Genomic DNA, 20,717 nt, shown 5'->3' with positions numbered 1-20,717 from the left:
TTATTACGCATAGGTAATCAGTTTTCGATAAGACCGATTTTTTTATTTTGCTGTAACTCAAAAACGAATTGTTGTAAATACTTGAAATTTTCACCAAATGTTTATATTAGTATTATCTATTTACGTTCAAAATATTTTGAGCTTTTTATAAGCTATTTATAGACAATTGAATTTTTGATTTTTCTAAGTTTTTTTTTGAAATGCCGTTAAAAAGATTTGGCATTCCAAAAAATCTTTAAAACTTAATAGAAGGTTTATTATAAGTAATACTTATTGAAGTAAAAAAAAAAAAATCAAAAATCGTTAGTCGCAATTTTTGTTTTAAGTTTTTAAAGATTAAATGTTTACGAAATAATATGTCTGTCGCGAAAATTTGCAACCAATTTTGAAGTGAAGATTCATATAATTTTTGGTAAAAAAATTCTAACGTCAATGTAGAAACAATTTTATGAGTTTATGTAATTTATTTTTTTTTGAAATCGCGTAAAATAACGATGATATATTACAATTTAAATATAGCTATAATAATATAATATATCCTACTAATTATCCCCGACTGACGAATTATCTCAGTTCAGAATCGTTTTTCGTATACAACAGGGATGGGCAACTCAAAGTAACTAGCGGGCCACTTTTAAATACTTTAAAATCTAGCGGGCCGCAGTGCATAGGAGAAAGCAAAAAAAAAATTAAAATTTTATTTTTTATCTTTATTTATTTATATTTACAATTATTATTTAATGTGATACTTGAGGATGAGGTTTTTCAATAGACAATTTAGTAAAATCCACTTCTATTTCTGTAGTTGAAACTCTTAGTAAATGTCCCAAGGTTTCATCTGTTAAACGATTTCTTTCCTTCGATTTAATATGTTTCAAGTTCGAAAATGTACATTCGCATATGTATGTGGTTCCAAACATAGATGACATTTTTAATGCGAAATCTCTTAGAATTGGATATTTTTCAACTGGTAATGTTTTCCAAAATGACACATCAATCTCTTTTGCAGATAAAAATGGATCTGTTTGTAACTCACATAATTCTAATTGAAGTGAAGGATCATGCTTTTCAATTTCAACTGCCATAGGATTATTAAATAAATTTATTTGAGGACGCATAAATTCAATTTCTTCAAATCGTCTTTTGAACTCTACAATTAATTCATCAATGTGGGTAATGCAATGTTCAAAATTAAATTCATTATCAAATTCTTGTTTTATAACTTCACAACACGGAAAATTTATTAATTTATTTTCAACAAATACATTTTTAAACAGTTCCAATTTTTTTCTGAATCCATCTAAAAAGCCTATTATTTGAGATATTGTTTGTTTTCTACCTTGTAGTTGTAAATTTAGTTTATTTAAATGTTGAGAAATATCCGTTAAAAATGCTAATGAACATAGAAATTGTTTATCAACTAATTGATTTTCAAAATAAGTGGTATCAGTTGTAATATTTGTTTTAAGAAAATTTAATATTTCTTTTCTCAAATCAAAAAAACGTTCGAGACACTTTCCTCGACTTAACCAGCGTACATCTGTGTGCAATAATAAATCACCATATTCACAATCAAGTTCTTCTAAATATTTAATAAAATTACGGTGGTTCAAACTACGGTTGCCTCCTCTAATTATATTAGTAATTTTAAATACTGTATTCATAATGTTATCAAGTTTCATTATTTTACCACACAACGCTTCTTGATGAATAATGCAATGTATTGCAGGAACATTAATATCAGATTTGCGCAATAATCCAACAAAACCAATATTTTTGCCAACCATAGATTTTGCACCATCAGTCACAACCGATGACATTTTTTTGAAACCTCCAAATGGTTCAATTGCATTTTTTACAGCATTAAAAATATCAATTCCTTTGGTTGATTCATGCAAGGAACACAATTCTAAAAGTTCTTCATACATTTCAAATTGTGGAGAAATAACTCTAACAAATATTAAAAGTTGACTAACATCTGAAACATCAGTACTTTCGTATAATGCTATTGAAAAATATGCGCAATTCATCATTATAGTTTGCAATGTTTCACGAATAACACTATCAGTGTCAGCTATACGACGTGTCACGGTACGTCTTGAAAGTGATATTTTATACTATACAATAATACCTCAGATACCTATCATTGTATTCAAATACACTATACACTCATGGGTGTATAATGCATTATAGTGACCTACTCTCCACCTCTACTATACAGCGGAGTAATACCCACCTACTCACCCTTTTTTTTATTTTGGAATACATTTTAATAGTTTTTACAAACTGTACGTTACACCAACGAACTATTTACTTAATATTTTTTTAAAACGCACTATTGACATAAAATTAAATTATTGTTTTATGTATTGTTCTCAGTGGCGGCTCGTAGGTTTTTAATGAAGTAGTGCACATCCAAAAAAAATATAACCACTATAATATATATATATATATATTATAAATTGTATTAAATAATTGTTTACAAATTTTAGTAATTTACCAATTACCTTTCTCTTGTTTACGTTAATGTTAGTCGTCGATAAAAAACAGAAACATGCTTAATGTTTTGAATTTCTGATAATGATCGACTATAGCTAATATTATCAGTTGATAATCACTATATAATAAACCAATTAATATTGTCACTTTTACTATATAATATATGTATAGTTGTACATTTTCGTTTACTATAAAAAAAAATATTATTAATTAATAAATCAAAGGTAATTAGGTAAATTTAACCTTGTAATTTATAATTAGAGTAATGTTTCCATTAAAATTTAATTTATGATTTGTTTAAGTTAAAATTGTCCAATTTTTGTGATTTTTTTTTTTAAACTGAAATAATGACGATATTTTATAAATGTTTATAGTTGAAGAAAAAAAATATTTAAAAAACGGAACATTTTATTGTGATCAATTTTTTTCACCGTCTGGCGCAGTTATGTGTGCTGCAATTATATAATGACGAGCCAGTATTTATCATATTTCATATTATTTCTTACTACATTTTTAGACTAAAGGTTTCATAGAATTGTTTTTTTTTTATTAACAGGAAAACAATGAACATATTGTGGTCAAGGATCAATGGAAAATGTTTATTTAATGATGAAGAATCAAATCCTTTAGTTGGTACTGCTATCAATGCTAATTCATAAGCAGGTAAACAATTAAGAATTAGGTATAGATATTTCATTTAAATAAATATATAATAAATACCTACTTCCTACATATTATATCTATATTTTTGAAACATAATCGTCTGGTCCAACTTTGAATTTGAAGATGTAGCTAATTATATAACTTAGGTATAATAAAACTTTTGTTAATAGTTACTTTATTCTTTGTCCCTTCTGGTGTTATGGGAAAAATATATAATACCTCTATTTAGCAATGAATTTAAAATTTTTATTTAATATATTTATTAATATTAATTGTTTGAAGTCTTAATATGCAATAACACTTTTTTAGTATTAAACATTTATCTCTGTATAAAAACATATGTAAACATCTAAAAAACTATTTTTGTTTAAAACTTAAACATTCTAATACAAAATATCACATGATTCTTAAATTGTGTATGCACTTTAGATAGCAATTAATTGGAAATAATTACCTATTAACAGTTATCTCTATAGGACACTGAATGTTTTTAAATATTAGTTACATCTAGTCTCTCAATGACTTAGTTTCTTTGTGTAATTTTTATAGTTTATGTTGCTAATTTTTATGATTGTGTTTGTTAAATATGAGCTTGACGTTTTTAATACATATTTAATGAGTTTTAAATTATAGTTGGTGGTATCTGTCTGCCAACTGTATACAATAATGCTTATATTGTAATAATTACATCTTAGTATGTTCTATGTTAAAGACTAAATAGTGTGTTTTCTTAGGAAACATTAAATATTTCAGTTAGGTGACTTCAAATGAATATCAGGTTTTCTGTAGGAGATAGGGAATAAAAAAATAAATTTTTAAATTTATATTTCTTGTATTACAATACAATTTGATTTTTTTTAAATAGCAACAGGTGTTTTTAAAACCAAATAAATTAATTTGGATAGATTAAATTTTTAAATTATTTTTATCTCTTAACTAAGGCTCTAAAACTAAAATTAACTGAATGATAACTAGCTAATGTTTAAATTTCAATCATTAAATTGTTGTACTTTATGATTTTACAAATTTTCGTGTATTTTTTTTACTCAATGATCAAAAAATATTTATTTTTCATTAAAATTTAAAATCAATAAAAATACACACACAAAATATGGTTATAAACTTATAAATCATATTTAATAACTACATAATTATTTTAAATTATGGTAAAAAAAGTAGTAGTAACAGTAATTGTGTATGCATCAGCAATATACAAGCAACATATGGGTGATTGTTTAAGAAAACAAATATTAATTTTATAGTTTTATGTATACTTTACAGAAATCTGTTAATCTATACTTTAAGTTCTTTGTTATTTAAAGCTGCGGAGTCTCGTATTTCTTTTCAGTTAAGACATGTATGTATGACTAGATTCTTGGCGAACTTGCAGTTTATCTGCAGTCTGTACATCCACATATACCCAAAACCTCCCCTCTAAAATATCGATTATAACCAATTTTCTACCATACACACACACACACATACACACATAGTCATTAATTTGTTATGGTATAAAGTATACCTTTAACATTTTTAAACAAATATAAAAATGTATTAAAATAGATTTCCTTTTAAAATATAATATTTGCTTTATAAGTTATAGTAATATATTAATATTATTTTGTTAACTTAATGTCACAATAATCAATATAATATAAATAGTTTTTTTTCAATTGTTGACAGGTTGACTGAATATCATAATATTTTTATGAACACACCGAACACTAATATTTTCTCAAATTTGAATGAAAAAGTGAAGATTTCTATGTGATAGTAAAACTAAAAACCATCAAAAAAGAACATTTTTTTTTCAATTTTCACTTCTAGAAGTATTTACCCGATTTTTTAATAACCAGACATTTATCAGTTGATAATAATTTTACCCTTAAATAAATATGAATACTAATTTTATTTAACATAAAATGGATTAGAAAAATCACAAAAACACACTAAACGCAAAAAAAAAATATTGTGACATCTGTTGTAAAAATTATACATGTTATTCTTCTTTTAATACACATATGAAAAATGTTCATGGTCAGTCAAATTTAATCAAACATGCGTCAAGTGAAGATGGATCAATTTTTAAGACAAAACTTTATTTCTTTAAGCTGAAGCAAATAAGAGATGGAATTGGAAAGACTGATAATCAACAATATAATATTAATGATAATCTGAGAACTTGTAGGAATCAAACAAACATAATATCCTCTGGACCAAATGAATTCAATGTAACTACTGACAATAATAGTAAAATAATACCTAAAAAAATTACAGGTATAATTTACGAAAATGATATAAAAGCATTACATGAAATGTGTGTAGTCAAACAACCATTTGATTATGAATTTTGTAATGCAACTTGTGATCAATTTGATCATTACCAATTTACCAGTGGTGGTCATCTGGCGACATTTAAAAATGTCGTATTTGTAATCAAAAATGTTCTGACAAAGAAAACTAAAGCTTCATGAATATGAACATGTGAAAACATATTTTTATTAATAAAATTTAAAATATTTATATTACCTATAAGCTATATTATAGCTATTAAAAGAAATATAGTTAAAGGTAAATGTATATAAAACAAATTATTACATAAGAAATAATATAAAAAAAAAATAATGTGAGAAATAATTTCTAGTAAATTATATAAAATGCACTGTATAATACAAAATGTACAAATGTAAATACAAAATAATAAATATGCAATCCAATTTTATTATAACTTAGTATTATATTAATATTTACTTTACATATACCAAACTTATTAAATTGTTTATTGTTTATTATTTTCTTGATTTTTAATCAAGTAAGTATGGTAATTGAAATGAAAAAAGTCTGAATTTTTAAAACTTCAAGAATTTTTGTTAAATAGGAAAATGATAAAATTGTAACTCAGTTGTAACGAGTAGGTAGACAATTAAGCTAGCCTTAACATAAAATATTAATGAGAGAGATCCAATATCACACCCAAGCGGTATAACAATTTGAATCCACAAAAACGTCGGTGTAAACAGTCCCAAAATTGGTTTTTTTTAACTTTTCTCCAAATCTTTTATAGCTAAAAAGATGGTTGGTAGCTCATTAAAAAGGGAATATCAAGTAGATACAAAATTGATTAAAAGAGATTAAAAATTTAAAAAAAATTATTTAGTTTTTCACAGTTAAAAAAATAGTTATTTTTTACTAGATTTTCATTTAGCGTGTGTAATGATATGCGCTCATATCATATAAATGTAATAATTTCAGAAAGAGTAAAAAATAATAAATTAGTAACGGTCGAGTTGCCGACGCGGATAACGGTAAACTTCAATAAAAATTTTTATCGGTGACAGTTAGTATTTACAAATTTTTTTTAAAGGGGGGATGTCATATCATAATGAAATAATTTATAAATTAGAAAGTATAAAATACTTAAACTCAATTCAACCTATTTTTATATTAACTATAGTTATATTAGAATTAAAATTAAAAATCACAAATTATATTATAGAATCTAGTTTTGTTTTTTTCTTTGCCAATTCATCAATAATTTCATCGGTCTGACAATCTAAATCTCGGTGAATCGATAACATGGAAAGGCCATTAGTCTTTTCTGAAACAAAATGCAATTCAAGATTTAGAACGTTTAATTAAGAATTATATTTTTCGGGGAAATAAAAAATATTTACCTCAGACATTGAGTGCCGTAGGTATATTTTTATTCGTTTTAATGTCGAGAAAGATCTTTCAGCTGTGGCAGTAAAACAGGCAATGTGGCCAGAATTTGTAGAAGCTTGAAAATATTTGGGTACAAATCATTGCACATCGAAAGAGCTTCCATTACGTTTTTAGGTATTGTAAGAAGTGAATTAATTTTTCGAATCCAAAGTTTGGGGAGATTTGAAGCCACGAAATCGGTGGTCGCCATTTTTAAAAAGGGTAGCTAAACGCTAATAACACAGAATACAATGTCATATTATTTATTACTATAATATATTTATCAGGGGCGGATCCAGGAATTTTCTGTGGGGGGGGGGGCGCACATTTTGTAGACATTTATGTGGACCAATTACATTGGTCTTCCGATTTTTCGTCAAACTTTCTATGTAAGTTAAAAATTATATTTATGTAAAATTAAAAGTATTTTCCCAAATATGTTTATGATTTTATTTATATCTAAAAATGTAATAAAGATAGGTAGGGATAAGAAGTAGGTATATAAAAATAATGAATCATAATTACTATTTATGATAAAATAAATACTTTACTTAAGCAATAATTAATTTAAGTATTAATATACTTTAAATAGGTACCACATACTTACTATTATATATAAATTTGTTACCAATTTATCATTTTGAACTAACTTACGTTCAAATAAAATTAATCACAGTTTAATTCAAGTAGGTATAAAACTTTATTTTATATTAAATAATCAATAAAACAAAACAGAAAACAAAATAGTTGTTACTGTTATTATAACTTCATATATAGGTGCTTAATATTATAAAATAATCATTGTACAGTTAATAAAATTACAAAATAAAGTCCAATTTTCTATTTTTATCATTAGCAAATCTATTAATGATATTCTCAATATTATTATGAATATCAATATTTTTGTGAATGTATAACAAAGCTAGAACAGTTAACCTTTCTTCGCTCATTCTAGATCTTAACCATGTTTTTAGTAAACGTAGAGAAGAAAAGCTTCTTTCTGCTGTAGCAATAGATATTGGGAGAGTGATTAGAATTTTAATAAATAAAGAAAATACTGGAAAATAGTCACAATCAAGCTTGTCTAGAAATGTTATAGCTGATGTTATAGTTGTGAGGTCAGTATCTGATTTTAATTTATTTTCAAATAGATTTAATTCTCCTTTTAGTTTTTGTTCAATAGAAAATATAGATTCACCAAATAACTCACTATATTGATTAGAAATGTCTTTAATTGATTGATTTAACTGTTCAGTGTTTTTGAAACATTTCATGAGATTCAATGGCATCAAAAAATTAAGATTAAAGCATTGCATATTATCACTAGAAAACCTATTATCAAAATCTTTTATTACTTCATCTAAAATAGGAATATAAATTGATATTCTCCAGTAACCTTGACTGTCTTCTGGGTTGACTTCAATATTATTTCTGTAAGTCTGCCTTTTAGTAGTCCTTGGAAGTTTTAGTTCAGTGCCTAATTTTGACATCATTTCAACAACATTATTATATATAATATTAAAGCACTGATTTGCATCGTTTCGTTTTGTACTTAGTACTTCTCTAAGTTCTTTTATTTTAGTAGTAGCAGAAAAAAGGTCTAAATTTTTAGTTTGGAGTAATATACTTAAAGGTCGTGTTAGACACATTATGTCGTTTAAAGAGAAAATACACATAACAAATTCACTGTCTTGTATAGTTTTACACAATGAATTGGCTTTTGATGAAGTAGATATATCATACCATGTAGAAATTTCAGTTAAACTTTTCAATATAATTGGAAGGTCATTTATAAATTGTAATACAGAATCATGCCTCTCAATCCAGTGAGTTATGCAGTGACTAGTCAGCTGATACCCTAAATGTTTTTTTAAAATAAAATTTCTTTTAGCTGAAACATTGAAAAACTTTATTATTTCTTGTATAGTTCCAATAGCGTTTCTTACACTTTGAATCTTATTTGATCTAGATAAATTATTATTCAATGAATGATTTAAACACGGACATATTAAAGCATTCTTGGCAGATTTTTGTATAGTAATTGCTGCTCCACATATTGTCGACATATTAACACTGCAACCATCACAACCGATTCCTACACATAATTTTAAATCTAGTCCCACACTTTTCAACTTTTTTACAACTGTTGAACCAAGTATTTCTCCTGTAATAGTTGGTTCTGACTGTTGTAAATCTAATGTGTTACTTTCATTATCTGTATCAAAATCAAGAGCATCTGCACTATAATTGTCCTTATGAAGATCAACAAAACCAATAAAATCTTCTCTGACTGTATTTTCATAAATATATCTAATTGATATACTAAGTTGGGATATGTGAGATACATCAGTTGTTTCATCAAATAAAACACAGTAATATTTTGCCTTATGTATTCTATTTAATAAAATAAAAAGAACTTCATTACCACAATGATTTATTAACTCATTTGTTGATGTTTTACTAATATAAGTAGCATTATTTTTAGCTGTCATTAAATGATTTTCCAAAACTTTATCCCCACTATCTATTCGGAATCTTAGTAATGAACGAAAATTTCCTTCAGTTGCAACAGGACTATTATTTGTATTAAGTAATGAACCATCATCACGATGGCCTCTTATAGGTATATTCTGTTGTCCATGTAAAATTAAAGTTTTTATTATTGGAACAAGTCTTTCTCTATTTTCAATAGCCTGTTGTTTACGTGAAGTTTCAACCTGATTCCGAATATCATAAGATGGATTTTTATATACTTGAATAAATGATTCACTTTTAACTATTGCCAACTTATGATACTGAGTTTGAGAATGGCAGTCTAAGTCTCCATGTTTTCCTAATAAATTAGCAAATTTTATAAGGGGTTCTGTCACCAATTTTTTAACAGATATTGTTTTTTGACCACCTACTAGAATATCATTAGTAAAAATGGCGCAATTTTTGCAAAAAAGTCCTTTTTTCACATCGGAATAAACTAACCAAGAATAATTAGATAAATGCTGATGATTAGGACGTCGCTTTTCTTCTCTATTGCGTTAGTTATGTACAGAAAAAGGAAATATATAATGTTTTGGAGGGACCCAGTGATTTTTAAGAATCATAAATTTAGTAAAATCATTAATAGAATATATGTGGTCTATATAGTTACCAATATCATAACTTTCCGATGAAGTAGTAGTATCATTATTATCATTAATAATACGTTGCGATTCTATTGAGCTCGTCGAAGCAGAAGTCAATAAACTATTGAACGACAAACTTGGAGTTAAAGTATCCACTTCTTCTGTTGATGTGACACTTTCACGGGTTTCATGCTACTTAATTTTTTTTTTTATAACAAATTTGTCCATTATAGGTTTAGAAATATACCGTTAATATTATATAATATATTATTATACCGTTAATATAACCATTAAGAAATAATTTAACATAAATATAGGTAACCACGACATAGAACAGCTAGTTCAATACTGAAACTATTTTTTGTACACTTGTACACAATACGAAGAAAATCAGATATTGTTGTTGTTGTATAATTTAAATTGTAATCTGATGAATAGTGAAATATTATATGTATAGATATCTATTTCAATTATTACGATAACGGGGACTGTGCCATACGTCGGGGCCCGAAAATAATCTGAATGAAATATTTATTCTTAGATATAATTCAAATACTGAAAAATATCCCACTTCTCATGTATATCTTAATTTCTAAACGTACAATTTTGATGATTTTTACAAAAACACGTTCTACACAATATTTCTGATTTCTTGGTGTTTACTAGGAGTTAATTGATGCATTAGAAAATTAGTTATGTTGTATAAAAAATTTAACTGGATTTTACACAGTTTAAATGGACAACTCCTGATTCGATATACTATAGGTACACATCGTCGTACAGCTATTTTTTTTAACTTAGCTTAAACATTTATCTGATATCAGCTAGCGGTCTATTTTTGTTAACACAGTGTATCTATCAACTTCTTTATTTACGTTTTTTCACTATTTTTTATAGATATTTATGTATTACTATATTCTATCAAATTATTGTTATTATTATTCATTTTTATTATAATTATGTATTATTTTTATATATTTTAATACCTTTATATTTTATTTGTATTTATTTTTATACTTGGATATTGAATTAAATAAATGTTTTTTAAAATTAACAATGAAATATTTAACTATACTAGTATTCATAGTATTCATTAGTACAAGAATCTTTTAAGGGCCCCCCTGCGGTCAAAGTCTGCGCACGCCTATGACTATGAATTATATTACAAATTAATTTGGTTCCAAATGCATTGTATTTGATAATAAGTAAGAATGGTTCATATTATAAGAGCTGTTGGATGGTAGGAAAAAAAGTATAAATTAGAATTTTTTAAACTTTTTCATACTGAAACATATAAGGTTTTCGTCAAAATTAACATATAAAAGCATGTTTTATAGTATTGATGAAGTATCAGCTTAAATCAAATATATGAAAGTTAATAATAGTAAATAAGAATCATTTTCTTAATCTGGTAATCAAGGTTTCAAGACATTAAAAATTGAATGTTTTATAAGCAGTTAAAAATATGAATTTGTAAGATTGGTCAAAATTATCATATAAAACCATGATTTATATTGTTTAAGAAATATATTGTATATAATGTTCATTTTTCAATAAAATATAGTTACCTATTACCTTGGTACTTTTCAAAGTTTCAAATGAGAATTTTTTTAAATTAAAACAGCAACAGCAAGCTAAAATGAAATGTACAATTTTTATACTAGATACATATTATGTATTAATATATACTCCAGCAATTAAAGATAAAATTAAAGTTATATTTACGTTTATTAATAAAATGAAAAATAAATGAACTTAATAAACTTACTTTCGCTTGATGATCACTGCAGTGTTTGCATACAGATGTTTTACTGTTTGTATCGTATGTAAAATACATGTAAATTGTCGATTCTGATAATCGTCTCATTGCTATTTTTTTTTTTTAAGTGCTGTGTATTGGATTTAACTAGTGCAACTGCATAGACTAGACTAGTCACAAAACTCACAATATTTATAACAATATAAATTCTTATAGGATACGACCACTACTAAATATTAGCTATAACATATATATAGTTTACTAGTGTGTTCTCTATATTTTATTATAGAAGACGTCATACACACATGTTTTATCTCCGTAAAATCACAAATTTGTGTTTAGTGAAACGTACATGTCCCCAACCCCAGCTATTCGAAATTTTGACGTTTTTATTAAGTCAACATTTAGCAGTCATTTAGCAACAATATGCAAGCATATTTTCAAAATTTGCAAGTCTATTTTTTAATCGAAAAAAATAAAAAACTTAGGGACACATGTCCCACCCATATCATTCAAATCACATTTTCAAATTTTTCTTGAACCATCATTTAGCAGCCAATTAGCAACGTTTTGCATGATAATCGTCGAAATTTACAAAGCAATATATCGTCGGTAAAAAACGTTTTCGAAATTCGCGCATGTCTCCAGCCCCACCCCGTACCCAAATATTGCGATTTTCGACCTGAGAAACATACCTGAGATTTATACGTCGTGAAGTTGACCCCAAACTTTCATAAAAAGTTCAAATAAATAAAAAGTGTAAAATTATAAAAAATATTTTTTTGTGATTAAAAAATTCCAATTAAATAGAAAATACTAATTTTCATAAAAATCCTCTTGTATAATAATCTCGGGGAAACCAACGTCATTAGAATTCTAAAAATTCCATTGCGAATTCAAGCAAATAAGTAGCTGATAACTAGTATCAACATTTTTTGGTTAAAGTAGGATATTTTTTATGGAAATAAGTATTTCTATTTAATTGGAATTTTTAATCAATAATTATATATTATATTTTAATTATTGAAGCTTTTTATTCATAAAAATAATATTTATTTATATATGATTTTTTTATTAATTTAGCATTTTTTTAACGTTTTATTTTAATCTACTTAATCAGTTTTTTTTATAAATATTTCAGTTTTATAAATTTAGGTCTTTTACAAAGCTGTGCACTAACGAGTTAATAAAGTTAAGTTAATTTTAACTTAATAACTTAACTTAACTTTAAACTTAATTGATATATTAACACGTCTATTAACTTAACTCTGAATTTAATTGAACCTAAACATGTTTAACTTAACTGAGTTAAAAAAAAAAATCATTAACTTGCTAAGCTTTGGTTTTTTTGATCAATAAAGATTTTTTTTTTATGTATTATAGATTTTTTTTATTAATTTAGGATTTTTATTAAATTTGGAATTTTTTATTTAACTTTTCTAGATTTAAACAGTTTATTTATTCTAATTAGATAATAATCTATGTTTGATAAATTATTCTTAATTGAATAAATAAAAAAAATGATGCCTTATTAAATAAAACAATTAATAACTGGAGTAAAATACGACCATGAAATGAAAATATTATTTGGTTAAAAATGTTGACATGAATCTCAGGTCGAAAATCGCAATATTTGGGTACGGGGTGGGGCTGGAGACATGCGCGAATTTCGAAAACGTTTTTTACCAACGAAATATTGGTTTGCAAATTTCGACGATTATCATGCAAAACGTTGCTAATTGGCTGCTAAATGATGGTTCAAGAAAAATTTGAAAATGTGATTTGAATGATATGGGTGGGACATGTGTCCCTAAGTTTTTTATTTTTTTCGATTAAAAATAGACTTGCAAATTTTGAAAATATGCTTGCAAATTGTTGCTAAATGACTGCTAAATGTTGACTTAATAAAAATGTCAACATTTTGAATAAGTGGGGTTGGGGACATGTACGTTTTACCGGAATTTTATGTTGTTAACTATTATTATTATATGCTATTAGTCAATTAACTTATTATCAAACGGTACAAAAAGTAATAATATTATAGAGGTTATGTCATAGAATTTTACAAACAAACCGGTGAGGCGACGAATAACAATAATAATCATTAGTTAATAATTTATACTTATACATTTTGGTAACTACTCATATTTTATATTTTGCTGAAACCGTTAAATTATAGAAATATAAAATCATAAATACACGCATACATTTACAACATCACCAGAATTTAATGAATTGAAAAATATTATTTATTACCTAAATATATAAAATAGTTTAATATTTAACTGAAATATTTGGAACCGTAAAAAACCGAAAAAATTGCCGTCGACAAATATCGGTTTCGGCTCCTAAGAAAATCCGAAAAGGGTTACGGTACTGTTTCGATTAAAATACCGGTATTTTTAATTTTGGTTCCAAGCCCTGGTTTATAGTAAGTACCAAAATATGTGCTAAAAACTTAAAAAAAATGTATTTTACTAATATGATTTATTTATTAATATTTAATTATACCTATAATATATCCATATGAGTTCTGACGGAGTAGAGTAATGATGTCTTATCCATTATAGTAAATAAATAACACAACAAATTGTTCTGGTCAAAAAAATAAAATAGGTTTAATTATTGTCAAACAATTAAAACAAATTTTCTAACAATATTATGTTGGATGATCATCCCTAACAATACATTTATATACTATATGGCACAAAAGAGTGAACAAATAAAAAATATAAATAACAAAAAAAATAAAAAATAATAATATATTATCTGATAACCGCGGTGGTGATAACTGACGCCTGGTGGATAACACGATTGCTAACCGACCGGATGACGGCGACAACACACGAATTCTCCTGGCAGTCCTGACGACGCACTGCAGTTCTGGCTCACCCATGTGTGATGGACCACGAATGGAACTCACGGCCAGAGGTCCCGATGACGAGCGGTTGCAGATTTCGGCGATAGCAACAGCGGAATCACACCGATCAGAGATTATCGAACGAACACTGGTTCGGAAATGGTCGAGTTGGGCAAAATAACGCCGTGAAGCTGCCGCTGCGGGAGAACGGCGTACGTGGTATGCCAAGAGGATGAACGCGATAACACTACGGGTGTCGTCAAATAATAGCGACACAAACGAAACGGGTTTTGACACTAAACCAGTCGCACGACTGAGCAAGAGGGAGCACACACAAGTGTGTTGTGAAGTGAAAGAGAGCGCCCGTGTGATCCGTCAGCGTGTGTGTTTGGGCGGGGATTCGATAGTGGCGACGACAGACGGCAGTTGTTGCGTCTGGACGACATCCCTTCAGATCGCCACCCCGGTCAGACTGTTACGCTGAAGTTCCCGCAAACTGTCGTCTGATCAGTGATCACGGAACTTCTTCAAGTCGTTGGCGACCCGATACGTTGTGGTGTCGTTTTCGTTTGTGTTTTTTTTTCGACCGACAGCTTACCGAATTGACGTTAACATTAAAAAAAATTATATTTCTTGTTTGGATATATATGACAACTCGATCATTTAACGTTTGCATCACTGCCAAGACAATATCGTTACAATTCTAATTATAAATGTATATATGTAATTTTTTTTAAACGGTTTTTTTTTGTTCCGATTTCCAATGCCACACCAAACGAAGATGAAGAATTTCGACAACTCGCATCGCAAGTACAATGGATAGGTGATGCTCAGAACGAGGATGCATATGTATACTAAAAGATATGTCGATAATTTGGTATACAGGGCCATTGTATGCAAATCTGTAGTTCAATGTAAACAACTAACCGAAGAAGACATACAAAATCTTAAAGTTAGCTTACTTAAAAATAAAGGATGATACACTCAAAAACAATAATGTATCCAAAGAAAATAATGTATCTGAAGACAATAATCTATCTAAAGACAATAATCTATCCAAAGACAATAATCTATCTAAAGAAAGCAGTACATCTAAATGCGATGAAAGTGCTAAAAAAAACCGAAGGTGGATACAAATGGAATAGATGTTTTGAAGTTAGTATAATTTAGAGAAGGCGAAACTGATAAATTTAAATCACAATTCAAGTCTTCATTATCACCCAATAAGAAAATCGCTTCTACCAGTAATAATAAAGTACCTATGAAAATTGATGGCAAAGAATCTACAACATCCGCAAATTCTTCAGCTAATTCTGTAAAATGGCTTCAGGTCGTTGATTTTAAGAAAATGATAGATGAGGATAAGCATACACGGCACATAAACGATTTTTTGGATATAAAGCCCAAAAGTATAACAAACAGCGCCAAAAAGTCAGTACTTTCTGTTAAACCATCTACTAGTGGATCTAAACCCACGCAGAATACCAAACAAGTGGTAGTTTAACGACTTGGAAAAAAGTTCAGTTAAGGAGGGATGTGACAGAAATTCAAAAAGTATATAGGAAATACTTTAGCAAATCCATACAAGCACCATTGTGATTATTGCCAATATACTTAACATTATTTGAATGTTTAATAAACATCACAAAGCATGGTTGGATGAATCTTTTAAGAAAAAATCTGAAGCTGAAAAACTCAAAGAAAGATGTGATACCAACCGATTACACAGCAGACATAAAAATATTCTAGAAGCAAAATTGAAGACCAGTTTTTTACTAGTCGTAACATCTTTTGATGAACTTGATTTTGAACTGGCATTTAAAATTTTTTTTTTTTTTTGAGTAAATTAACTGTACTTAGAGATTTAGATCAGCCATAATTCAGAAAAGGCAGCATCTTCAAAAATCTGGTTCTTTTATTACGGAATAGCTTAAAAACGATGTTCCAGTCAAAGTCAGGACTGTATCGATTTAATAAGTCTAATTGAAGATAGTCGAGATCTTGACCCCGGAATCACTGATCGCATGGCGTTGTTTTTTGTATCAACAGTAAACAGCCGGGATTATTTTCAAAATGTTATTGGTTTCGTTCCCAGTAACGAAACCAATGAAGATCCAGAAATATTAATCGATAATGCTACTCTTCAATGTTGCAAGAATTCAAAGTTTTAAGATCCATCAACTGTACAACGATCCGTGGACAACACCAAAAAAACACCAGTGACAGAAACTATTAAAAATCGTACCACCCCGGATGAAACAATTCAACGTTCAGTGCTTGCCAAAAATCTTAATGAAACATTCCAACAAATTCCTGTGATAAATACTAAAAAGGACCAAACCATTGGTAATGCCGCAGTAGAAGCAGATCACTCAACGCATGCTGAGACGTGAAATCACATTTCTACGTTTTGGAAAATATTAACATCCAACATTGAAAAATATACGACTATGCCGAAACCACCACCACATACTTTCTATGAATCATTCTCTTCATTACAAACGAAAGTGTTTTCTGAACCTTTTATTCCTACGTTGTTGTAAAGCCAGCTACTTCCAAAAATAATTTGGTTCAAGTAACAGGTTAAGGGCCATCAGGTCAAATGAGAGCATTCATGAATGGTACTAATCTATTATTTAAATCACCTTTGATCGTTATTTCTAAATACTATGCAAGAAACTGTAACAATTCTGCAACAATAATGTGCAGTAGTTGTACAACAATGAAATACTGTTACCATAATTGCCAACGACGCGATTGGTATGATAAGCATATAAATGAATGTGAACGATTAGTAAACATCAGAAAGTCTCGAACCTAAACTTTCCATTATATGTACGGGTTGATTATTTTATCATAAAACACTCATTATTCCAAAAAGTATTCATGTTTTTGAAAACATTTTTCACATAGTTTCAAGTTATTAAAAAGACTACGTTTCTATTAAAAAATGTTATTTTTAAATATTTTTTATCTTTACATATTTTTATTTTTTTTACTTTTTACCCAGCGGTATAAAACTCGGACTTAAAGAAATACTTTGGATAATATTAGCGACATATACTGTTAATATAATTATAACAATAATAATTTTACAACATCTTAAAAACCTCATGAGGATGCCCCGACGTTCGTAAACGTCGAGGGTACACATTACAACCATAACTTTGAAGAATAATTTTTTTTTATTATATAGAAAATAACCAATTGATACTGTTTGTTACCAATTATTTTTGGAAATAGCTGGCTTTACAACAACGTAGGAATAAAAGGTTCAGAAAACACTTTCGTTTGTAATGAAGAGAATGATTCATAGAAAGTATGTGGTGGTGGTTTCGGCATATTCGTATATTTTTCAATGTTGGATGTTAATATTTTCCAAAACGTAGAAATGTGATTTCACGTCTCAGCATGCGTTGAGTGATCTGCTTCTACTGCGGCATTACCAATGGTTTGGTCCTTTTTAGTATTTATCACAGGAATTTGTTGGAATGTTTCATTAAGATTTTTGGCAAGCACTGAACGTTGAATTGTTTCATCCGGGGTGGTACGATTTTTAATAGTTTCTGTCACTGGTGTTTTTTTGGTGTTGTCCACGGATCGTTGTACAGTTGATGGATCTTAAAACTTTGAATTCTTGCAACATTGAAGAGTAGCATTATCGATTAATATTTCTGGATCTTCATTGGTTTCGTTACTGGGAACGAAACCAATAACATTTTGAAAATAATCCCGGCTGTTTACTGTTGATACAAAAAACAACGCCATGCGATCAGTGATTCCGGGGTCAAGATCTCGACTATCTTCAATTAGACTTATTAAATCGATACAGTCCTGACTTTGACTGGAACATCGTTTTTAAGCTATTCCGTAATAAAAGAACCAGATTTTTGAAGATGCTGCCTTTTCTGAATTATGGCTGATCTAAATCTCTAAGTACAGTTAATTTACTCAAAAAAAAAAAAAAATTTTAAATGCCAGTTCAAAATCAAGTTCATCAAAAGATGTTACGACTAGTAAAAAACTGGTCTTCAATTTTGCTTCTAGAATATTTTTATGTCTGCTGTGTAATCGGTTGGTATCACATCTTTCTTTGAGTTTTTCAGCTTCAGATTTTTTCTTAAAAGATTCATCCAACCATGCTTTGTGATGTTTATTAAACATTCAAATAATGTTAAGTATATTGGCAATAATCACAATGGTGCTTGTATGGATTTGCTAAAGTATTTCCTATATACTTTTTGAATTTCTGTCACATCCCTCCTTAACTGAACTTTTTTCCAAGTCGTTAAACTACCACTTGTTTGGTATTCTGCGTGGGTTTAGATCCACTAGTAGATGGTTTAACAGAAAGTACTGACTTTTTGGCGCTGTTTGTTATACTTTTGGGCTTTATATCCAAAAAATCGTTTATGTGCCGTGTATGCTTATCCTCATCTATCATTTTCTTAAAATCAACGACCTGAAGCCATTTTACAGAATTAGCTGAAGAATTTGCGGATGTTGTAGATTCTTTGCCATCAATTTTCATAGGTACTTTATTATTACTGGTAGAAGCGATTTTCTTATTGGGTGATAATGAAGACTTGAATTGTGATTTAAATTTATCAGTTTCGCCTTCTCTAAATTATACTAACTTCAAAACATCTATTCCATTTGTATCCACCTTCGGTTTTTTTTAGCACTTTCATCGCATTTAGATGTACTGCTTTCTTTAGATAGATTATTGTCTTTGGATAGATTATTGTCTTTAGATAGATTATTGTCTTCAGATACATTATTTTCTTTGGATACATTATTGTTTTTGAGTGTATCATCCTTTATTTTTAAGTAAGCTAACTTTAAGATTTTGTATGTCTTCTTCGGTTAGTTGTTTACATTGAACTACAGATTTGCATACAATGGCCCTGTATACCAAATTATCGACATATCTTTTAGTATACATATGCATCCTCGTTCTGAGCATCACCTATCCATTGTACTTGCGATGCGAGTTGTCGAAATTCTTCATCTTCGTTTGGTGTGGCATTGGAAATCGGAACAAAAAAAAACCGTTTAAAAAAAATTACATATATACATTTATAATTAGAATTGTAACGATATTGTCTTGGCAGTGATGCAAACGTTAAATGATCGAGTTGTCATATATATCCAAACAAGAAATATAATTTTTTTTAATGTTAACGTCAATTCGGTAAGCTGTCGGTCGAAAAAAAAACACAAACGAAAACGACACCACAACGTATCGGGTCGCCAACGACTTGAAGAAGTTCCGTGATCACTGATCAGACGACAGTTTGCGGGAACTTCAGCGTAACAGTCTGACCGGGGTGGCGATCTGAAGGGATGTCGTCCAGACGCAACAACTGCCGTCTGTCGTCGCCACTATCGAATCCCCGCCCAAACACACACGCTGACGGATCACACGGGCGCTCTCTTTCACTTCACAACACACTTGTGTGTGCTCCCTCTTGCTCAGTCGTGCGACTGGTTTAGTGTCAAAACCCGTTTCGTTTGTGTCGCTATTATTTGACGACACCCGTAGTGTTATCGCGTTCATCCTCTTGGCATACCACGTACGCCGTTCTCCCGCAGCGGCAGCTTCACGGCGTTATTTTGCCCAACTCGACCATTTCCGAACCAGTGTTCGTTCGATAATCTCTGATCGGTGTGATTCCGCTGTTGCTATCGCCGAAATCTGCAACCGCTCGTCATCGGGACCTCTGGCCGTGAGTTCCATTCGTGGTCCATCACACATGGGTGAGCCAGAACTGCAGTGCGTCGTCAGGACTGCCAGGAGAATTCGTGTGTTGTCGCCGTCATCCGGTCGGTTAGCAATCGTGTTATCCACCAGGCGTCAGTTATAAAAATATTCGACTATGCCGAAACCATCATTACATACTTACTATGAATCATTCTCTTCTTCATTACAAACGAAAGTTTCTTCTGAATCTTCTATTCCTAAAGTGATACCACCAAAAAATTCGTTGTTGTAAAGCCAGCTATTTTCAAGAATAATGTGGTTCAAGTAACAGCATCATCGTCAGAAACTACAACGAGAACACCAGCATTTGTGTCATTCAAGTCAGCAATTCAGAATAACAAATACTTGGCC

At 28.9% G+C, this 20,717-nt stretch overlaps 2 protein-coding genes and 3 pseudogenes across 2 annotated transcripts; 1 reads left to right on the top strand and 4 right to left on the bottom strand.

The window, feature by feature from the left end:
* Positions 1–737: 737 nt before the first annotated feature.
* Positions 738–2,030, bottom strand: LOC113557549 (general transcription factor II-I repeat domain-containing protein 2-like). The gene is made up of 2 exons (XM_026963130.1): positions 1,562–2,030; positions 738–1,222 (listed from the first exon to the last, which is right to left on the bottom strand). Exons 1-2 carry the CDS (start codon positions 2,028–2,030, stop codon positions 738–740), a joined length of 954 nt encoding a protein of 317 aa, XP_026818931.1.
* Positions 2,031–6,647: 4,617 nt separating this feature from the next.
* Positions 6,648–7,075, bottom strand: LOC113557550 (annotated as a pseudogene).
* A 128-nt stretch (positions 7,076–7,203) lies between these two features.
* Positions 7,204–11,850, bottom strand: LOC113557552 (52 kDa repressor of the inhibitor of the protein kinase-like). The gene is made up of 6 exons (XM_026963133.1): positions 11,752–11,850; positions 10,010–10,175; positions 8,811–9,697; positions 8,075–8,714; positions 7,801–7,990; positions 7,204–7,249 (listed from the first exon to the last, which is right to left on the bottom strand). Exons 1-6 carry the CDS (start codon positions 11,848–11,850, stop codon positions 7,204–7,206), a joined length of 2,028 nt encoding a protein of 675 aa, XP_026818934.1.
* Positions 11,851–14,636: 2,786 nt separating this feature from the next.
* On the top strand, positions 14,637–16,995 carry LOC113557553 (annotated as a pseudogene).
* A 1,006-nt stretch (positions 16,996–18,001) lies between these two features.
* Positions 18,002–20,360, bottom strand: LOC113557554 (annotated as a pseudogene).
* Between the last annotated feature and the right edge of the window lie 357 nt (positions 20,361–20,717).

This window comes from Rhopalosiphum maidis, chromosome 3 (assembly GCF_003676215.2).
Source record: "Rhopalosiphum maidis isolate BTI-1 chromosome 3, ASM367621v3, whole genome shotgun sequence".
Taxonomy (NCBI): domain Eukaryota; kingdom Metazoa; phylum Arthropoda; class Insecta; order Hemiptera; family Aphididae; genus Rhopalosiphum; species Rhopalosiphum maidis.
Note: the sequence above shows the minus strand (reverse complement) of the source record. Positions and strands in the feature narration are given on the sequence as shown.